Source organism: Emys orbicularis, chromosome 4 (genome assembly GCF_028017835.1).
Source record: "Emys orbicularis isolate rEmyOrb1 chromosome 4, rEmyOrb1.hap1, whole genome shotgun sequence".
In the NCBI taxonomy this organism is placed as follows: domain Eukaryota; kingdom Metazoa; phylum Chordata; order Testudines; family Emydidae; genus Emys; species Emys orbicularis.
Genome location: NC_088686.1, coordinates 66,339,058 through 66,361,968, shown reverse-complemented (window position 1 = coordinate 66,361,968; position 22,911 = coordinate 66,339,058). Strand labels below are relative to the sequence as shown.

General features: G+C 41.3%; 1 protein-coding gene across 2 annotated transcripts in view; it reads right to left on the bottom strand.

Moving 5' to 3' along the window:
• Positions 1 to 3,343: 3,343 nt before the first annotated feature.
• The window catches only part of TMEM62 (transmembrane protein 62), a 41,904-nt gene continuing 22,336 nt past the window's right edge, over positions 3,344 to 22,911 (bottom strand). The window contains exons 6-14 of one of the 2 annotated variants that reach the window (XM_065403839.1): positions 22,733 to 22,857; positions 22,495 to 22,617; positions 19,731 to 19,886; positions 15,197 to 15,356; positions 11,649 to 11,762; positions 10,354 to 10,438; positions 6,765 to 6,869; positions 5,788 to 5,906; positions 3,344 to 3,670 (exon numbers count right to left, since the gene is read on the bottom strand). In XM_065403839.1, the coding sequence (XP_065259911.1) occupies positions 3,344 to 3,670; positions 5,788 to 5,906; positions 6,765 to 6,869; positions 10,354 to 10,438; positions 11,649 to 11,762; positions 15,197 to 15,356; positions 19,731 to 19,886; positions 22,495 to 22,617; positions 22,733 to 22,857 (1,314 nt within the window). The remainder of the gene's footprint in view (positions 3,671 to 5,787; positions 5,907 to 6,764; positions 6,870 to 10,353; positions 10,439 to 11,648; positions 11,763 to 15,196; positions 15,357 to 19,730; positions 19,887 to 22,494; positions 22,618 to 22,732; positions 22,858 to 22,911) is intronic. The other variant, XM_065403840.1, reaches the window with a different exon arrangement.

Below are 22,911 nucleotides of genomic sequence, written 5' to 3'. Positions count from 1 at the left end.
AAACCCTTGTAATTCATGAACTGAAGAAAAATCTGTATCATATGCAATGAGGACTGTGTGATCTTATATTGAGCCTGAAGAATGATCAAATGTCTTACAGCAAAATGCCAGGTCCTCCACTCAAGAGACATGTAGGCTGGTAACAATGATCAAAAGAGCTTAACTCTGAAATGAACTAATTCACATGGGCAACTTGGGAGGAGGAGGGGCCTGTTAACATTGGGACATCTCACTGCAGTCCACTGTGGTTGATTTGCTCCTTTTTCTAGCTAAGATGCTCTTCTTTGTAGGCTGGCTGACTTGTATAACACACAGTAGCCTTTGTATGGATGCCAGTGGGCACAGGTCCACCTACGGAGTTGGTGATGTTCTCTGACAGAGGAATTTCATTAACATTAATATGCACATCATTTATTGTTTTGCTATGGAATATCACATTTCTTATTATTTGTATTGTTGTGGCACAGAGGGGGCTCCAGTCATGGATCCTGGCCATGGATCACAGCTAGGCACTGTATAAATACATAGTCCCTGCCTCAAATAGCTGATAGGCCAATAAGTTCAGTGCAGTATGTGATACTCTTCAGTCTCCATGGTAAATTATTGTGATTTTGTTTTAGTAAACCAATTCTCCAGCTTTAGATTTAAGGCAAAATTCATTGTATTCTGATTTTTATATCCTCAGGCATATTTTGCATCTTTAAGATTCAGTAAACTATCAGTTACATTCTCCTTAATTTGTACTTCCAGTTGGCTTCTAATTTAGTTGTCAACTTTCTTACAGCTAACTCATATTCAGTCTACGCTTCCAAGAACTTTCAGCCTCAAAAAATGGACTTTTAAGGAACCTTTTTTCAAACTGAGCATTTTAAATTGAACCACTGTATGAACTCTTGCAAGGGGAGTAAATACATTTCTAGTAAGATAGCAATGGACAAGGTGGCAGGGGTAGGAGAATAGCCATAATCCAGATTTCCTGACAGTATCAAGTTTTACTTTTTCTGTCAGGCAATTAAAAAAAAAAAAAAGACCCACATCATATCTATACAGGGGCAGGTGCCAGAGGTGTTTCCTATTCTGAGTCATGGTCCAGGTTTTTATAATGTGCTCATCACTATGGTATCAGGATAGAGGTGGACCCAGTAGAGCTCATGCCACTTTCCCTCAAAATTCCTTATACCGCTACTCATGTAGGTATTTAATTCACCCTGTCAGCTGCTTTTCTCAGCATCTGATTCTTATCTGGGTGTCTTGAACTTGGGATATCAGAGCTATGGAATTCACCTAGGAGTACATAATTCTTTATCACTCAGCAGCACCCCTGCTGGAGTGGCACTTCCAACCAACCCCCAGGAGCTGAAAAGTGAACCAGACACTGGAATATTGAATCCATAAATGTTTTATTGAGTTGTAATGAAAATAAAAGCAAGGTCAACTCAGAGCAGGGTCTTGCCACAGGATATAGAGCAGAAATGTCATACCACCACTTCCTGTTCTCCCTAATCTGATAATAAAAGTATTAGTTGTGCTGCTTTGCACAATGAGTAAAAAGATCATTAGATTTTCATTACTCCTCATGGTAGGTAGGTTTTGTTTCTGGACCTGTAAACTTTCTTAATTTTGGTGGCTGATTTACATAGCAGCACTGGTGAGCTGTGGTAAGCTGTGGAAAGTATGCTGTAAACTGTGTGCAAAACACCACGTTCCACATGTACAACTGATTCCTCAGATTTCTTTATATTACCTTCTCCCTCCCCTTGGTAGTACCAATCATTGAGAAAAACATTAAAAGACAGAAAAGTGTCAAGTTTTAGAAATAACCATTCCATGTTTTTTTAAAAAGTGTTTTTCCCCAAATTCTATTAATTATTTTTCTATACATTCTACTTCATTTACTCCTTTTTTTTTTTTTGTTTGAATTAGGAGATTCTTTAGTGAACACAAGCAAAAAACCTCACAACACCTGTGTAGATGAGATCTGTGCTCTTACTAGTTAGCATGTTCAAGTTACTTAAATTTTGCATCTCACAACAGCCCCATGTAAGTATTCTCTCTACTTTAAAGATAGGGAAAAGTGACATGAAGAAGCACAGTGGCTGTCCAAAGACATAAACAAAGGGTCTGTCTACACTTCGAGCTGGGGATGTAATTCTAAGCTTGTGGAGACACACCGTGCTAGCTCAATGAGAGTTCGCATGCTTAAAACCAGAGAGGGTAGCCCCTGCCACTGCTCACACCACTGCAGCTACGTTCTATTTTTAAGTGCGCTAGCTCAATAAGAGGGAGCACTAGAATGGCTCTTTGAGCTGGGAATGACATCTCCAGGTGGAAGTGTAGACACATATCCAAAGAGTCAGAGCTGAGATTAGCATTAGGGACTTCCCAATTCTAATCCTGTACTTACACTATTCCTCTTTCTGATTCCGGGAGGGATGGAGGAAGGAAGAGATAGTTTATAAATATGAAACACTTCATGGTTTTTATCCATAAATCTCAAAGTGTATTATATCCACCAGCTGGAGAAACTGAACAGTAAAGTTCAACGACTTACCCTGGATCACACAGCAGGTCACATAACCAGTTTCCTGACTCCCACTCCTGTGCCTAGTCATTGGCCCACACTGTTCCACTTAGATCTTTCATCCCTGAAGAATCCTACCTCCGTTCTTCTCTGCTGTGATTCCCCACTCTGACCATCACAGAGCCTACCTTTAACACCAATCAACACAGCTCTTTCACTAGGCAGGTGTGGGTCACTGTTGGGAGAGAAAAGGCAAAGACAGAGCACACTGCCTCTCTTTAGCACTGTCTGAAGAAGAATAGAGCAGGACTTAGACACACACATTACAATTAGATTTTGAGTTGCTGATATACATTACAGCATTATACACATCAATAAGTGTTTTTAGCACAAACCACAGTGACACCTAGTGTGAAGGCCACGGTTGCAGACCTTTGTTATGGTCAGTACTGTCTTTAATGACATCCAGTCACACTGAGTGGTTTTGTAGGCCCATGTGTAAACACTGAAATAAATAAATAGCAGCACAGTTCCAATAACGCATTATAAAGATCAACTCCTGAATTTTTTCCAATGTTATAAAATTAGGAATTTAATAAATTAAAACATTTTTTTCATTCAGTAATCAGGAAATAATTCCATCTGTCAAACACACAGGTCCATTCTGTACCACAGAAAACCCCATTACCACAAAGTTCTGAAGCAATTCAGGGACAGCTTCAGATTTTACCATTTAATTGCTTGGGCTGTACTGAAATGCAGCCATACAAACCTGCAGTTCACAGCTTAACTCAAAAGAACTTTGAATACCTTCATCAGGCATCAAGAGCACTGACAGTTTTTCATTTCCACTATGTAAGTTCTCAGCTCAGAAGAGCTCAGTGTCCAGGTTTTATGGATCAGAACTAGAGTCAGCACCACCAACCAGGTCTTCATTGGGGAGAGGAAGAAAGCCAGAGTTCCATAGGTCCGTTGCAGGAAGTAACAGGAATAGATTTGCCAGGCCAGCAGGAGCAGCATGGTTAGGTGGATTGGCACAGCCAGGAAGTGCCTGACATGACGGATATGAGAGCAGAAGCTATGCCCCTGGCATCGTAGCAACAGGCACCAGCACAGGTAAGCCATCAAAGGTAAGTTAAAAAATATCATCTGGAAAGGCAAGCAGAGAGAAATGAGAATTTAAATGTGTCAGGAATGTTATACTGAGCAAGTCAGACCATGGGAAGATACAGGAGGGCACAATAACTATCCCATGGACTGGTCTAGTAGTCAGCAATAGCGTTCCAGAGGGTATAATTCCTGGAGTTAGATTCTTCCACAGAGACTGTTCGTGACAGGGAATATTGGGAAGGCAATAAACTCAGACTGGTGAAAGTATGAGTTTATCTATTTAACAGTGAAACCTACTGACCAATTTGAAGGGTTTGCAAAAAATCTTAACCACTCAGTCCTCCTTGGCTGGAGCATGGCTCAAGTGTGATGCATTGCAGCAAGAGGAAGTGGAAAATCCTTTGCTTCCAACTGGTGTACAGAAGAGTCAAAGGAAAATTAAACAGAGGGAAGGAAAAGAAAGAAAAGGTTGAGAGAGAGATGCAGCATTGCTTTTCCTTTCTGCTCCTTCCCTAAGGCAGAGAAGAGGTAGCGTGAATTAATGATTGCTAACAGGAAGATTACTGATGATATTTAAGAAGGAAAACAAAGGAGCATCAATAAGTCAAAACTTCACAAGGGAGTGGGCAAAAATTGATAGAACTCCTCAATGAATGTTCCCCCCTTTTAACATTTGGAGTTTTTTCTTGCCAGTTCTAAACCTTGTTCCTTCCTCCACTTTATCTGGCATGAATTATTTGGATGTGTTATGTGTGTTGAAATATCACCTCTATAATACAGCTAACTAACACTAAGGCAGTGGCAGCTACTCTACTAGATACCAGTTAAAACTGCATTCTGCGTCACATCCACTCTCCCTAGGACCCAGAAGTGTGCATACCCCCATGCACATTTCATCTGAAAATTTTAATCTGTTGTCTATGATTCCTGTTGTCCAACTACACTTTGAAACAGAGCAACAGGTCCACTGGTCTTCCAAATGGAACCAGAAGCCTGTTGAAGGATTCTGTTTTCTTCTGTGGATGAAAGAGGCCAAGGAAGAGGAAGCTGAAAGGAAGAAAAAAGGACTGTAAATTAACCAATGGCCAAAGACTGAAAAAAAAATAGAATTTAAAAATTAAAAGGAAAGCAAATAAAGTTGAGTTTCTGGAAAAACACTTGGGTAGATGTTCTGTTGAGTTTTGTAGAGGGAAACCCATTCATTTGCATACTATGCTGCCAAGCAGATCTTTTCCATAGTGTTTTTAGTCCCTAAGAAGTTATGTTGTCAGAGGAGGGAAAGGTGAGCTTTCAGATGCTCTTCTGGAAATTCTAATGGCTAGCTGTATTCTGTGTCATGCATGAGTTTCAGCACTGACACACATTGAAAAAGAGATGCGGGAGTTTAAGAGTCCCCCTTCGGCAAATACTTGAGGGCAAGGGCAGGGGGACAAAATTGGGGGTCTGGTGTGACAATTTCTAGGACTCTGATACTGTAAAGGGGAAGGGAGGAAGGAAAATACTTAACTCTAATGAAAGAAATCCTACCTCACACCTGAAGCACAGAATTTTTTTTTCTAATGATCAGGAAAGGAGGAGCAGCACTGATATAATTAGCTAAACAAACCAACTAGGAAACAATGAACCTTGTTGGCAAAATAGAGGAAATAAGAGCACCAACACATTAAGGATGTTTTCCTAAAAGATATGCTCTAGGAATTATTTTGGGAAAGTTCTATGGCCTGTGTTAAAAAGCCTTCTATCTATCCTTAATCTGACATCCAGGTTATAATGCCACCTCTCCTGCAGTATCTCAAATGGCCTCCATATTTGTCAGGCAGAAAGCTCCAGGGTTAGCTCACATTTTTAACTCTTTGACTCCAGGACAACAGATTTCCTGACAGATATCACACTGTCAATAAAGATATGCCCTATAAAACACCTATGTTGAATTGGCTATACAGACAAAGAACAGAAACTACTAACTGTGCTCCATTTAACCTACCAAATTCCACTTAAACTGTGGTCTCAGTTTGAAAGATCAGAGTCTTGACCACCATATCGTCACTTCTCCCATTTGCCACAACCCTCCTCCTCCACTATTTCTAAAATTCAAAGATCTTGAACAAATCTCACAGTCTAAAGCAGCTTGCCAATGTTCATATCTAAATTCTCACCTGTAAAATTCCAACCACGAATGTCAAGCTGCCTTGCAGGAAATGTCCACCAACAATTACCCCAAAGGAAAAACAGATGCCCATCTGGCCATCTATCACCTCGCCAATAAACCAAGGTCCTGTAGGGGAGGAAATAAATTCAATAGCAATAGTAAATACAATAAGAGATGACTTACTCCACCAGCCCAAAGCATGAGCTAATATTAGGAAAACTACTTGTTTGTCTAGTGAATCACTTTAGAATAAACACCATGTATTGAGCCTGATAAACATTCCTGGGTGAAACTAACAAAGCATAGTGCATCATCAACTGATGCCACCTGACACCCTGCAATGAAAATATTTTTATATAAATCTAATCTCTAACAATTCTGATACCACACAGAACATTTTGCTGCAGGTAGAAATGGTGTATCCATAGAAACTATCCTTCTGAAACACAGATCTTTCACCAGGGTTACAGTGTGTTTATGCACTAGTCTTTCACATCTTGATTTAAATCTGGCTTGGGTTACAAATGAAGGTGAGCTTGGCACACTCAGTTTTAGTGGATGTTTATCTGTGTTACAAAAGTCACCATATAATTTGGTACCATGTTCTTAGGGAAAGACCAGACTAAGTAAGCAGGGTGTTTCGAGGTCAAAGCTGAGGTGCCTTCGTAAGCTATAATGTGAAATAGACATGCCATATGCTCACACTTTGCCAAGCCATTTATTATTTAAAAGAATAAGTGAGCCCTGAGTTAAACAAAGTGAATTTGTTTTAAATGTTCACAGAATAATTTTAGACTACAAAGTCATGACATTCTAAGTTTGGAATATATTGTACAAGAATTTTTAAAGTCACAACACAACTTTGTAATCCACCTAACTTCTTTATTTTATATATAATCTAAAGTTTTTATTGAGAAACCTCTGAACACCTCTGCACATTTTAAAAATTACAATTTACATCCTCTAGTATTCTAAGCTACATACCCAGAGCTGTATACAAACTCAGTATCAGAACAGAGTAATAGAAGGTGTTTGTTTTGCTCAAGATGTGAAGTGAAAAGGAGGTCAGCATTACTAATCCTGGGGGTCCTGAATGAAGGAAGCAGTTGAGAAAAATTATTAATTCAGAGCATAAAGGATACATATAAAATGTGTCTGTTTAAAACAAATCTACACATTGTTTAAACAGAATATATAAAATAAGAAAAATAAATTAACAGAATATTGAGTAAGTTTTGAGCACCAACACAAGAGAATAAACAGGCAGCTTCTCTAAGAACATAAGAATGATCATAGTGGGTTGGACCAATGGTCCAGCTAGCCCAGTATCCTGTCTTCTGACAGTGGTCAGTGCCAGATGCTTCAGATGGAATGAACAGAACAGGCAATTATGAGTGATCCATCTCTTGTCATCCAGTCTCAGCTTCTGGCATTTGGAGGTTTAGGAACACCAGGAGCATGTGGTTGTTGTCCCCATCCTGGCTAATAACTATTGGTGGACCTATTCTTCATTAATTTATCTAATTCTTTTTTGAATCCAGTTATATTTTTGGCCTTCACAATATACCCTGGCAATTAGCTCCACAGCTTAACTATACATTGTGTCAGGTTTCAGAGTAGCAGCCGTTAGTCTGTATCCGCAAAAATAACAGGAGTACTTGTGGCACCTTAGAGACTAACAAATTTATTAGAGCATAAGCTTTCGTGGGCTACAACCCACTTCTTCGGATGCATATGAAGTGGGTTGTAGCCCACGAAAGCTTATGCTCTAATAAATTTGTTAGTCTCTAAGGTGCCACAAGTACTCCTGTTATTTATACATTGTGTGAAGAAATACTTCCTTTTCATTGTTTTAAACCTGCCGCCTATTAATATCAACAGGTAACCCCTTGTTCTTGTGTTATGTGAAGGTGTAAATAACACTTCCCTAATCACTTTCTCCATACAATCCATGATTTTACAGACCTCTATCATATCCCCCCCTTCAGTCACCTCTTTTCCAAGATGAACAGTCCCACCCTTTTAAATCTCCTTGTATGGAAGCTGTTACATACCCCAAATCATTTTTGTTTCCCTTTTCTGTACCTTTTCCAATTCCAGTATTTTTTTTTTTTTAGATGGGGCAACCCAAATTGCATGTAGTATCCAAAGTGTGGGCATACCATGGATTTATATAGTGGCATTATGATATTTTCTGTTCTATTATCTATCCTTTTCCTAAAGATTCCTAACATTGTTAGCTTTTTTGACTGCCCCAGCACATTAAGCAGATATTTTCAGAGAACTATCCACGATGACTCCAAGAGCTCTTTCTTGAGTGATAACAGCTAATTTACATCCCATCATTTTGTATGTATAGTTGGGATTATTTTTTCCAATGTGCATTACTTTTCACATATCAACACTGAATTTCATCTGCCATTTTGTTACGTAGTCACCCGATTTTCTGAAATCCCTTTGTAACTTTTCACAGTCTGCTTTGGACTTAAATATCTTGAGTAATTTTGTATCATCTGCAAATTTTGCTATCTCTCTGTTAACACACTTTTCCAGGTCATTTATGAATATGTTGAACAGCACACGCCCCAGTACAGATCCTTGCAGGACCCTGCTATTTACCACTCTCCACTATGAAAATGGACCATTCATTTGTACCCTTTGTTTCCTATCTTTTAACCAGTTACTGATCCATGAGAGGACTTTCCCTCTTATCCCATTACTGCTTAGTTTGCTTAGGAGCCTGTGATGAGGGACCTTGTCAAAGGCTTTCTGAAAGTCCAAGAACTTTATATCAATTGGATCACCTTTGTTCATATGCTTGTTGACCCCCTCGAAGAATTCTAATAGATTGGTGAGGCATGATTTCCCTTTATAAAAGCCATATTGACTCTTCCCCCAACGTATTGTGTTTATCTGTGTGTCTGACAATTCTGTTCTTTACTGTAGTTTCAACCAATTTGCCTGGTCCTGAAGTTAGGTTCACTGGCCTGTAATTGCCAGAATCGCCTCTAAAGCCTATTAAAAAAAATCGGCATTACATTAGCTATCCTCCAGTCATCTGTGCAGAGGCTGATTTAAGTGACAGATTACATACCAGGTAGTAGTTCCGCAATTTCACATATGAGTTCCTTCAGAACTCTTGGGTGAATACCATCTGGTCCTGGACTTATTACTGTTAGTTTATTACTTTGTTCTAAAACGGGTGGGCAAACTACGGCCCGTGGGCTGGATCCGGCCTGCCAGATGTTTTAATCCCACCCTTGAGCTCCCACTGGGGAGCGGATCTGGGGCTTGCCCCACTCTGATATGCCAGCCGGAGAGCAGGGTCGGGGGCCGCACCACACGGCTCCCAGAAACAGCAGCATGTCCCCCCTCCGGCTCCTATGCGTAGGGGCAGTCAGCTGGCTCTGCTCTGCACGCTGCCCCCATCCCAAGTGCCGTCCCTGCAGCTCCCATTGGCCGGGAACCACACCCAATGGGACCTGCGGGGGCGGCACCTGCGGACGGGGCAGCACGCAAAGCCCCCTGGCCGCGCCTCCGCGTAGGAGCTAGAGGGGGGACATGCCGCTGCTTCCAGGAGCCGCTTGAGGTAAGTGCCGCCCAGAGCCTGCACCCCTGAGCCACTCCCCCCCCCACCCCAACCCCTTGCCCCAACCCTGATCCCCCTCCTGCCCTCTGAACCCCTCGGTCCCAGCCTGGAGCCCCCTCCTACACCCCAAATCCCCCAGCCCCACCCCAGAGCCTGCATCACCAGCCGGAGCCCTCCCCCCCACACACACACCCTATCTGCCCTGCCCTAGCCCGGAGCCCCCTCCTGTACCCTGAACTCCTCGTTTCTGGCCCCACCCCAGAGCCCCGCACCCCCAGCCAGAGCCCTCACCCCCTCCCACACCCCAACCCCAATTTTGTGAGCATTCATGGCCCGCCATACAATTTCTATAGCCAGATGTGGCCCTTGGGCCAAAAAGTTTGCCCACCCCTGTTCTAAAACCTCCTCTATTGACACCCTAATCTGGGAGAGTTCCTCAGATTTGTCACCTAATGGGGTCGCCAGGGCTGAACTTGCTGGGGCCCGGGGCTAAAGCCAAAGCCTGAGACCCACTGCCTGGGACCGAAGCCCAAGCCCTGGGCAGTGGGGCTTAGGTTAAAGGCCGTCGGCCTGGGGCTGCAGCCTTTTGGCTTTGGCTTTGCTCCTCCCGCCCCCCCCCCCACAACGGTGTTGGGGCTTGAGTGGGTTCAGGCTTCGGTCCCCTCTCCTGGGGTCATGTAGTAATTTTTATTGTCAGAAGAGGATCGTGGTGCAATGAAGTTTGAGAATCCCTTGACTAGACCATATTTTATTTGACATATCAGAGGTTCTCTGAGCCCTCTTGGAAACAAAATGGCAGCTTCAAGGGACTGAATCAAGCTGAGAGGCGCTACATGCAAAGCTTGCACAGTGAACAGTAGTATAATTATTATTAGGGTTTTTTTTTTTTTTGCTGTCTTGATGGCACAGGATAAAATAGTGAATAGAGAGTGGGAAAAAAATCAAAATCCTCTTAAAAAATACAGACAAAACACTGGCTCTTACCTTTGAGTGTTGGCTTTCTAAGGTACCTGAAAATAAGAAGCAAGGTGATCTGAACCAGAACAGTCAGCCCAAACAGTACTCGAGCCTGAAAACAAGCACAATTATTCCAATAAATCAAAACTTTAAATGGTAGCTATCTTCTTAGTACAGCTGTGTGAAAGTGAGAAAAATAAATGGTTTAATTAAAACAGGTATTTTGAGATTCCTGGTGCCATCACATTTAAAAGTAACAATGAGACTTCAGAAACAGGGGAACTTGAGAAAAGTCAGTAAATTCAGGTTAGTTCTGGTTTCTATCAGAAATACTTTCATAGTGAAACAACACTGACTGTGGTAATACATTTATAATAATTTGCAAATTAGTACAGCAGTTGTAAGAACTACCAGTAATTAAGTTTCCGTATCAAAGCAAAATGGAAGAGGAATTTTGCAGTCAGTTTCATTGGGTTTCCAAGCTATTGGTATCACACACATGCCTTGCTTTCATCAATAAACACAAAAATCAAAATTAAATTAAAATATACTTCACATAGGAAGACACTTATCACCATATACATTTTCAGATTGCTGTGCTGATTAAAACTACAGTTTTCTTTTAAGTGACTATGGTGAACATCAGAGTTACAAATTTAGAGAACTAATATCAGAGTTTTGAGAAAGTCACAGGTGCAACATAAAGCTTCCTTCATACAATTCTATTAATACACATAAATTATAAGATTCCATCCTCCTGTTTATTCCAGTTCTGGTCCTTTGTAAGGGTGAAATCCTGTACCTGTTGAAATCAATGGGATTTTCTACTTTAATGGGCCCAGGATTTCATGTTTGATCTTTAGCTTTGCTAAAGCCAAGCACAACATGAGCAGATGATGTACAAGTTCTTCCTATAATCCTGTTAGTGCACCTCTGTAGTAATCTATTTTCACTACTCTTCTTTAAATTTAGTTTGGCCTTCACTTTTATGCACTTGGTGGCTTCATTTTTGTATAACCGCTCCTACAAAATACATACCTAATTCATGCACAAAACATGCATGTGTGCAAAATGGACAGCTGTGGATGCAAATGTGAGGGTTTTTTGCATGTCTAAGCAGTGCATGTTCGTCTCTGATTGGTGCAACTTGGGAACTGAAGTCTGAAAAGATCTGTGAAGGTTCTTATATGGCCCCATCACTGTAATATCTGACCAACTCAAACATTAAATAATTTATTCTCAACGTGAGATAGAAAAATATCTCCGAAAGTCTCTAGAGGAAGAAAGCACATATGACAGCTATTTTGGCTGAAAGCACCCACCAGGATGTAGTGGTCTGTAAGGAGAATGAGAGATGACAAGAAGCCAAATCTAAGAGAGAGGTTTTCATTCACAGCAAATGTATGACCTTGAGTGCTGCTCTTCCCAATGGCATCCTGGTTGGGAATAAAACAGAGAAGTAATCAGATGTAAATTGTGCCAAACAAGTGTCTTTCAAACCACTTTCCAGAATAATTCAAAATTTCAGGTTAAGGCTCCTGGCTAGGATCGCTAACTTCTTTGGAAAGATCTGATTAGTCTGCACGCAGATTGCTGTACTAAATACATATTATTGCACAGGTATATTCTTTTTAGGTGAATTATGACAATATAGTTTTATGTTGCAAGTAAATGTTTGGCCCTGAGTTTATAATCAGGAACTGTTGCATGGGAAAGGGACCCTTTCAGAGACTCGGCAACTTGTGGAAGGGGGCTACCTTCAGCCATCAGTTTTTGTTTTTTGCACACTCAACTCTGAAGACCCTCACCTCTGAAACCAGTCTGGGAGCCATGTTGTGTTCCATTTTTGGTATTTTCTTTAACTAAATTGTAATTGCTGCACTCTCAACTATAAACCAGAGTATGGTAATGCATTTTCTTCCCAGTACTGCTAGTATATTTATTCAACATAATTCCATGAGTTTTGTTTGTACATTTGTAGCACTGAGAACCTGTCTCCCAGGACATAATAAATAGGATATTTATCAAATTGTCAGGAGTATGTAGTATGTTTTATATTATAAGTGTGATCACAAGGATTTAAACTTTGAACAGTCCCATAAACTTGTGAATATTAAATATTAGACAAATTAGAAAAAATTATGAGTATTCACATTTTCTCCAGGTAAATAATCAGAGTTAAAACCTGACCCCTCTGCTCCTCCACTGGGATATTAGCTTTTCAGAGTATTCAGTTACTGGATGTGTTAGTGATGTATGACTGGAGAGGACTGGAAGTTCATTTTTATACAGCCCCATCCTATTAAAATGGTGGTAAATGCATATATTCGCACACTGTACTACTGGTAGAGAGCCAGTCCCACTCAACCCTACTTACATGTTATCTCGTTTTTGTGCTGCTGCATGTGTGTGATGGGGCACACAGGTCCCACACTGGCAAGGAGGAGGGTAAATGAAGGCTTGTTGACCCACTTGGCCCCACCCAACTACACTTGCAGCAGATATCAGCTGTGGAGGTGGGAGTTAAAAGGAGAAGGTCCAGCTCAGTTCACAACTGGCCAGGAAGAATAGAGTTTGGCTTGTCCCATACTGAGGGAAGCTTGGTTTCAGCCAAGAGTCCAAGGCAGCTTGCTGCCTGGGCGAGTCTCCTGGTTGATGAGACAACAAGGCCCATGGAGACTGATCAAAAGGACAGAGTGCAGGAAGACAAATCCTGCGTAGAAGGGTGAGGTGCTGCTGACGACTCATCGGGTGGTTTTGAGTTTGTAGCATTTCTTTATTTTTGGATGCAAGTATTGTGGAAAGGGAGAGGCTCAAGTGTGTTTGTCTTAGTTGAAGGGTTAAAGCACCATTGCAGTGGACGTCATGAGAGATGGCAACCAACTGTTGGAGATCCTGTGGCAGAGTAAGTAGTGCCCTATAGAGCCACAAGGGGGCACAGTGGAAATGACCCCTATAACAATGGTGGTTTTCCCGCTTCATTTGAGAAGAATCAGTTCTGAAATGTTAATGCTTTCTTTAGGAAGAAAAAGTAAAAGGTTAAGAACAAGCTAGGATGCCCAACATTAACAGTACAGCAAGTTGACTACAGAAAATCCTTACTGTCCTTATCTTGCTGTGTTACAAAGAGAGAAAGTTACATATATGGATGAGTACACTTACCCAAACCATTAAAATTTCAGAATCTGAAGTATGACTCCCTTAAAGAAGAGAGTTTTTTGCCCTACAGAAATGCTGTCTGGCTAGGCTATGCATGGTCATGGTGAGACAGAAATTGACTCTCTCAATACTATTGATTTCTATGCATAAACGTATACAAAGATGGAAGAGTTTGCTCAGTTTCTATTAGAGCTTCTTAAAGGCACAGTACTAAACTACAGCTGCCAAAAGGAGAACTGTTCCTCACAATGTTATATTCAAACAACATAATGTCAATAACGATTTGGTGTTCTGTGATATAAAAAACATGTTAGGTGTTAGCCTTTGACAAATTTTTAGATCAATTCCAAACAAACAAACAATTTACTACAACTTCCTCTCCAAGGCCCTCCAGATTTGGATCCTTGCCCTTAGTAGGCAAGGAACTGCCTCTTTCTTAACTGTCTAAAAATTTGCTTGAAGAAACATCACATTAACATACACCTCTATCTCGATATAACGCTGTCCTTGGGAGCCAAAAAATCTGACCGCGTTATAGGTGAAACTGCATTATATCGAACTTGCTTTGATCCACCGGAGTGTGCAGCCCCGCCCGCCCGGAGCACTGCTTTACTGCGTTATATCCGAATTCGTGTTATATCGGGTCGCGTTATATTGGGGTAGAGGTGTATTTCTGGTCTAAGTCAGAGTGCCCCTCTTTTGAGGCAATCTTAAAATAGCACTTACTTGTTATTTGAAAAACCTTGTTTACCAATGATCTGATCTCCCCTTGTATCTGACATCAATACATTTTCAGTTTGAAGTGTAAATCCTTTTGTACATACCCTTAAATAAAGTCTCAATATTAGGGATTCAGACTTTTTCACTGAATAAATCTGATTTCCATTTCTGCTGCCTGGCAGGCAAAACTGGAATGTATGAATATTTATTTAAACTAAACTCATCCCTACTTACATGATGCAGTATGTTGATAGTCTAGGACAGTGGTTCTCAACCAATGTATCACTGTGGGCTGCAAATGCGGCCCACAAAGTGTTACCTGGGCCGCAGGTTGAGAACCACAGTGCCCACCACCTAACTCCTCATCCCCTCTGCCCCCACAAATCCCTATGGCTAGCGCCCTCCACCCAGAGACCCCAACACAGAGTGGGGCCAGGAGCAGAGAGCCAGGCATGGGGCAGGAACCCCAACCCCAGACCCAACCCTGGACCCTGCAATGCGGGGCCTGGGGTCAGTCAGGACCCTGACTCCGGACCCTACTGCAACCCTGGAGCTCGCTACGTGGGGCTGGGTGGCAGCTTGGACCCCAGACCCCGCTGGGTGGGGCCAGGCAGCACCCGGCAGCCAGGAACCTGCCATGTGGGGCTAGGCGGCAGCCAGCTCCCGGGACCCTGGACTCCGCCGTGCAAGACCAGGCAGCAGCCAGGACCCCGGACCTCGCTGTACAGGGCCAGGCAGCAGCCAGCAGCCCAGAGTCCGACGTGTGGGGCTGAGCAGCATCCGACAACCCGGACCCTGCTGCACAGAGCTGGGGGCAGTGGGCAGCCCGGACCCAGGAGCCTGCTGTGGGGAGCCGGGAACCCACAGCCTGTAGCACACAGCTGAGCTGGGCCGCAGCTGTGTGCTAATTGGGATGCATGTGGCCCGCAGGCTGAGAACCGCTGGCCTAGGCATTATAGGTTAAAGTAATGAATGCCAGTAGACAGCTCACCTGGACAGTTACATCTATGTGATGTAACCCTTCACTATAGTTTTGAGGGTTCCACTTCAGTACGTAGAGAGGACCAGACACATGATGAGCATCCCCCAAATGAACTCCATCAATACTGACCTTCACAGAGGTGATGAAAGAAGGAGAGAAGACCAAAATTCTAAGAAGTAAACACAAACAGGTTCATCATGAGATTTGCAGGAAGGTTTGTTATTACCCCTTGGAGACAAGTCATTAGGTTATACTTCCTAATATCTAAAATTTCAAAGGATTAAAAAAGGGAAGAGCTGGAGTTATTGTGGGTAATCCTTGAGATATTAGATCCTGGCTGTAATTTACATAAGAGGTGGGACACCCTCCCTAGCTATACCCCTAATCATCCTCATCAACTTACTAGGAGCCAAGAGTGAAAAGGAATGTGGCAACCCTCTCCCAAAAAAGTGGGAACAGTCTAGGAGGAGTTTTTCTGACTAGAGAAAAGAAAATCTTAACAAAACCGTTAATACACATGGTATATGTAGTTCTGCTGAATCTATATATGACATCAATTCACATGATCTTCTCAAATATCTTTTTACTGAAATGAAAATTTAATCAAAGTCTGTATTGGTGACTTACTGGTAGCACAATGCCATGCAAGAGATTCAAGTGCAATTCTCAGCCTGGATTTCTGACTCTCTATATTGGCACCCCCAAGGAGAGAGGCTGTGAAAAGGAAGCTTTTTTTATAATATTCAACTCTGTCTACAATCTACTTTTGCCAAGGTCAGATGGTGCAAAACTGGACTGTAGAATTGATAAAATTATAGTATCCTCAGGACCCTAACTGAAACAGACTTAGCTAGACCACATAAAAGCAAAGGGGATCCATTTATGTCAAATATTTCATACCACAATTGGCAGACATGGGCAGACACGCACGTGCACACACATGCATAGAGATTTTGCTGACATTTGTCAGTCCTTTTTTAAAGTTCTTTTTATTTTTTTTCCCCCAGCAGGAGTAGAATAATTTGGTTTATATAGCTCAATTTTATGAGAAACATTCATACCCAAGTAAACAAGAGAAGGCAATTTTAATTGTTTTCCCTTCAGTACTGTTGCCAGTTCAATTAAAGTGTCACAGTTTGCTTTTTCCCCCCATGGTAATTTTGTACCCTAAAACCTTTCCAAGTTCTTTCACTTCTGATAATGCAATAGGCAAAGTTGAGCAGGGCTCCCTCAAATGAAGCAGGCTATCATGCACATATGGTGAAATATAGCTGTGTTTTCCACCAGTTAATATACGAGGTATTGCTGGGATGAAACTGAATTAGTTGGATGAAAGGTTCTAACAGGATCAGCTAATTGGAGGGGGGCAGGAATGGACAGCTTTGCCTGGGCACTCCTTCCTAACCGAAGAGGGCAACACATTTCTGTATGTTCTAATTCTACTCATACATGATTTAAATAAAGAGCCAAATTCAAATATTTTAGTGCTTTTAAGAGGAAACCCCACTCCACCCTATCAAAGGTCCTGGAGTCCAAACTTCAGATAGCTCTTCTTGTTGACTGAGTGCTCAGTTTTATTTAGCCTACGAATACTGACTACAATTCCTTTCCGCTACAAAGCCTGCTTAAGTTCAATGTACAAGTTAATACTTCCTCAAGTGTTAAGACTATAATTTTCATGCAAATGTCAGAATCCTGATTCAACATGGAGATTGTTCCTCAAGATGCACATCTCACTGGATCTCTATTTTGTTTTTAAAATACAGACTGTAGACAAAGTTAACTGTTGAGAAGAGATGTCTTCCTTAATGATCTAGCTGAAAGTTTTCATAAGATTGTAGTGAGTTTGGCAAGTAATCACTTGTAAAATTCTGTAAAACTATCTGTTTCAAGTGCTTTCACTAAATTAAGATGAAATACAGCTTTGGAAACTTCAGCAGGTATAAGACCTTTTCATAGTTCTTATTTCTTTTCCTTTGTAAGTTTACCTTTTGCAAGTTATTTTATATCTGTTGTTGATTCTTGGGATTCAGATGTGTAATAAGACTTGAAACATTATCATACACTGCAGACTCATTTATTATGGATCTGGTAACTCCCCCAATTCATCCAACAGCTCATTAGTTGTTTCTTTCTTAAATTACTAAATGATTTTATTCCCTCAATCAAATTCTCTTGCTTTATTAAACTGTAATGTGTTCTTCTGCCATTTCAAGGTTAATTTTCCTATATTCTTGCATAATATAAAGTTATAAACATTCCCATCTGTGTGTGTGCATGCATGCGCATGAGCATGCCCCAAGAAACCCTTAATGCCACCTGGCAAGGGGGTTACAGGAATGTCCTGATTCTGGTACGTACATTCTTGTTCACCAAAGAATGTCATGTGAGGTGTCAAATGAAAGCCAGGATCTCACTGGACATTAATATCATTGTGAAATGTATGTATAGATACTATGCAAAGATACTATGTTTTAAAGTCTGTATTAAGGCAGAGTTGACAAACAGGTTTTCTGTCAGGCAAGAGTTGTTTATTCACTTCTCTCTCTGTTGAGATGTAAATTAAGCATTGTAAACTAACACAATGAACGTCTATTTAAATATAAAGTCAAAAGGGAGGTGTGAAATCAACAGGGAAGCAGCACATAGGAAAAATAATCCATGGATGGTTATTCTGACTCTGAGAACAGGAAATATAAGTAGATAACACCTCTTTATCTTGCACCTAAGTAAGTAAGTATTGATAACATTTATGAAAACAGGATCTCAGCCAACCTTGGTTGAAATGATGCAGAGAACTTGGCAGGTGAGGTAAACTTCTTTAGACAGGAGGTTAGCTTGTTAAATTTAGTCTCTAGAAAGCATGTTATAATTTTGTTTTATATGTAACCTTTGGTTTCCATTATCCTTACTCAATACCTCTTGAATCTTTGGTAATAAACGTATCCTTGTTTTCACTATAGCTATATCTCAGTGCTGTGATATTTAGCAAGGTGCTGATCCTGAGTTGATTCATACAACCTGGTGTGTACACTGTTCCCTTGGGGACAGCAGACCTGGTATTCCTATGAGTGTTCAGTAGATAAGGGAGGAACGCTTCAAAGGAGCTCGAGGACTGGGGTACACCTATTGTTAACCTGCAAGGCAGAATAAGGGCTGGCATACCCCAGAGGAGAGTGCTTGGGTGGCTAACAGACTGGTGGTGTCAGAGAGTTGACACCAAGTTAAACACAAGCAAGTCTCCCTCATGTGAGAGGCAGGGGATGATAACAAGGTGACTCTCAGTCCTGGGTACCCCGAGAACCATCTATGTGTGTATGTGTGTAGTAACTGGCAATTAGAGATTAAACCATTTATTTCCCCCCTGCCTTTTTTTTTTTTTTTTTTTTTTTGCATTCCCAAGAGGAAGCAGCAACAGGGTGTACTGGATCCCCACGAGAAGGTCTCATCACTGCCCTCCTTTTAATTTCTAAAAAGGCTTCCAGGGAAGTAGATACTGAGCCACATCCCCCTCCCATATGGGGTGAGCACACTCTCTCAGGGAACAGCTTATGAAGGTACTTACTCCCCTCAGGAGCCCCAGATACATCATCATTTTATAACTACGGATGTTTTAAGAGAATTGTCTGTCTGTGGAGGGAGTTGGAAAGGGCATGCCCAGGAGAATGGGAGTAATCAGGAAACAAACTGTATTATTCAGTATTCTTATAAATCCAGCCATATTAACAATTTAAAGGTAAATAAAAATAGAAATAAGTAGTAGAGGTTTAAAAATACAAAATATGGAAATAGGCAGAGGTGGAGGGTTTTTTTAATTATATAAAAATATTGAAAATAGGCAGATGCAGGCTAAAAAAACCTGATGAAAGCAGAGGCATAAATAGATGAATATAAGCAAACATAAAAACTGAAATTGGTAGATGCAGTGGTATACTGAGAGATTAACAACTATTATCAAGGACTGATTATGGGCCTAGTTCTGCCTGCTTTGATCACACAAATAGTCCCATCAGCTTCAGTGGAAACACTTGCATGAGTAAAGCAAATGTAATGTGGCTCTATATAGCCTGCTTTTATCATACAATAACCTTCTAGAGAACTGGATTTGGAGAGGAATGAACATATGTTAACTTAAGATACATCTACACTGAAAAAAAAAAAAAAAAAAAAAAAAACAACAACAATACCCATGGCAGCAAATCTCAGAGCCCAGGTCAACTGACTCAGGCTCATGGGGCTTGCATTACAGGGCTAAAAATAGTAGTGTAGACGTTCCTGCTCAGGCTGGAGCCCAGGCTCTGAGACTTCCCTCCCTCCACCAGGTTTCAGAACCTGAAAGGGAACATCCACACTGCTATTTCTAGCCTTGTAGCATGAGCCCAAGTCAAGTGACCTGAACTCTGAGGCTTGCAATGGGTTGGTTGGTTGGTTGATTTTTTGCAGTGTAGACATACCCATATAAACACATCTACATTGATTTAGTCACAGAGAAATACCCAATTGTAAAAGAACTTGTTGAAAGTTTCAAGAGATCCCAGGATACCTGATGTGGGTGGAGTGAAGAATTTTCACTAGTGGTTCATGAGTAGAGCTGCTATAAAGTAACGATTTGGGGTTAGTGATGAGAACAGCTGGCCACTCCTCAAAGTTCAGATCTGCAAAGCTAAGGAGGTCATGATCAAATGCAAGGATCCGGTACCTGATGATAAGAGGTTAAAACAAGACAATTTTGTTAATGTGGGCTATTGCAAGGGCAGAGAATTCACAAATTGCCCCAAAGCTTTTAAACAAGACTGATGCATTTATTTTCCAAATTGTGTGTGTGTGTGTGTGTGTGTGTGTGTGTGTGTGTGTGTGTGTGTGTGTGTGTGTGTGTGTGTGGCAGGTGATACAGTTTTTAGACTAAGACTTTCAAATTTATTTTACTTATTATGGAAGCGCCATGTGCAGTCCCATAGTTAAGACTGAGTTGACCTTGTAGCAGGCATTCAACTATTTTGTTATATATGAAGAATTATTATTATTAATTATTTGTATTACCATAGTACTTAGAGCTCCAGTCATGGACAAGGACCCCATTGTGCTAGGCGCTGTACAACCACACTTATCCTCCCTAAAATCACAGCATTTACTTTTTGAGCACAGAATGAATTTTCTGATAATTTACAAATCAAATGGGTTAGTTTAGGAATTAACAATTAAAATGGGTCCTTTTGAGATATTTACATCCCATATCACACAGTTTCTGTCTCAAAAATTATCTTAATAATAGGCTAAGGTGGATGCTTCACACTTCCGTTATAGTTAAAACTCACTGAATTTTTGTGCATAGGCTACCTGTGAAGACTTAAAAAACCCCCACATGATTAATGTTCATTTATCCACCCTCCCCGATCTCCCATTCTTCATAATTGAAAGTTTCCTCTTCAGCAGGATCTGACAAACTATGTTCTACTACAGAAAATTCTATGTAAAACTGCCCCCCTTTCAAAACAATTGCCATCTCCTGTTGCTCTCAATGGGACTGAGGTCATAACTTGCCCGCAATTAGATGCCCTTCTGAAATGGTCAAGGCTGCTCATGAGGATGGCTGCTGGTTTCACTCTCACTGGGAACAATGGGAGGTGGTGGCCATTTTGAAAGAGGCCACCTTTCATTGTAAAAAAACAATGAGGGTAAGAACTAAAAAGAGAAAATCCAATGTGTTTTTAAAAGTTAGTTTAAATCTAATCTGAGACCAAAAATACTAACAAGCTTTAATTATATTGTTATTGCATGGTGTCACTACTTGACAAAGTTAAGGTTGCTTGGGTACCATAACTGTGCATTTCCACACCTCAACATATTCAGATTTCATTTAAAATTAACCTGATCTCTGAATTGTCTCAGTTTTATAATGATTGGGTGTTGGAATAATTACAACATCCCTGCATGACAAGGTGTGCATCCCACACCATCCCTGATGTGGGCCCTCATTAACCCTAAGGCCAATTAAGTTAGCTGGCGTCACAAGCGAGAGGGAGGGCCAGGGTTAATTTAAGAGTGAAACCCAGCTGGAGAAGGACTGGGACAAGACTATAAAGCCAGGTGGCTGAAAGCATAAGGGGGCTGCAGGGGAAGGGTCTCCAGTCACTCCCTGGGATGAGTGAGGTCATCAAGGACAAGAAGAAAGTCCAGGGGGAGAGTAAACCCTGAGATCCTGTCCTGGAATAAGGAGTCTAGCAAGAGGCTAGGAGGGGGTGAAGTAGCCACGGGAAGTAGAGTAGACTCCCGTGGTAAACCCAGAACCAGGCAAGGGAAGTGAGAAAAGCTGGGTAGTAAGGACCCCAGGGAAACACCAACAGGGATGGGGATTGAGCAGACCTGGATTGTTGTGTATAGGGTCCCTGGGCGAGAACCCGGTGTAGTAGGTGGGCCCAGATTCCACTGCTAGCCACTGGTATAGTGGCAAAGAGCCCCAAGCAGGGACTGAACACATCCAGAAAAGGCATTTGGACAGTGGTCCTGTTGGACTCTGTAACCCTGGAAGGGGTGGACTGAATGGGGACCTGGCTGGAGGGCCAAGTTACCAGAAGAGTAAGTACTGTAGAGAGATCAGAAGGGGGCACCCCATGCTGTGAGAGCTAACTTTCCCAGATCTGGACATGAACAGGCGCACTAGCAGTGAGTGGGAATCCTGTTACACCTTGTAATATGTTTTACCCTCAATTACTTATATTTAATTTGAATTGTAACACTGTCTTAACATAGTTTTTATTTGGGATTTTAATCCAGATTTGACTCTCAGCCTCCAGAGATTAAAAGGATAGCATGCCAACCCACTAGATCACATGGATTCCTTGCAACATCTACCACATTTCAGTCTATTGATGCTATATTTATCAGTTAGACTATTTTTGTTTTTGAAGCATGTGAACAGAATAGAGCTGATGCAAAGCAATGACATTTTAAAATACTAATACTGATGTTTTAATTACAGCTCATGTAGCAATTTGTTGATGAACACACAGATATACACTATTTAGATTTCCTGTATTCCGTTTCTAAATATACAAAATAAGGGGAATACAGTGAAGAAAAATGTTTCTTTGACATAATGTATTATAATTATTTCAAACTGTTAGCATAGGGGGAAAATTCCCAGTGTTACATATGAAGGTATTTTTCATAATCATTAATGGTAGGAGCTAATGCAACAGGGACATCATGTCTGCTGACCTCTCCACAAAGAATAAAAAGAAAGGGTCACCACTTCACCAGGTAGTGTCTGTGTATAACATTTGCTTTTTCACTGGGGGTTTACTTACTTCCTATTTTCCATCCAGTCTCCCAGCTCCAGTTCCAGAGTGCCCTGAGGGTGCCGACTATGCAGGACTGGCATCAGTCCACCCAATGTATGGAGGTGCCCACACAAATAGGCTGTGGCAGAGCTAGTCAAAAACAATATGATTATTATTTTACTGGGAAGAAAATGCCACCTTAGGATAGCTGATTGTTGAAGTGGGGTAATGCTGGAAATATGCAGAAAGAGAAGAGAGATCTTACCTCATTACCATTCGTACTCCCGAGGATGGGGAGATGATTGTTGAAGTGGGGTAATGGCCAAACCAGATGGTTTGGTTGCTGTGATGACTTTCTGTGGCCAAGGAAGACAGCTCTTCCATTTGACTCTGAAATGGCAGACAAATTGAAAATGCGTTTCATTAGCATTCAGGCTATTTGGA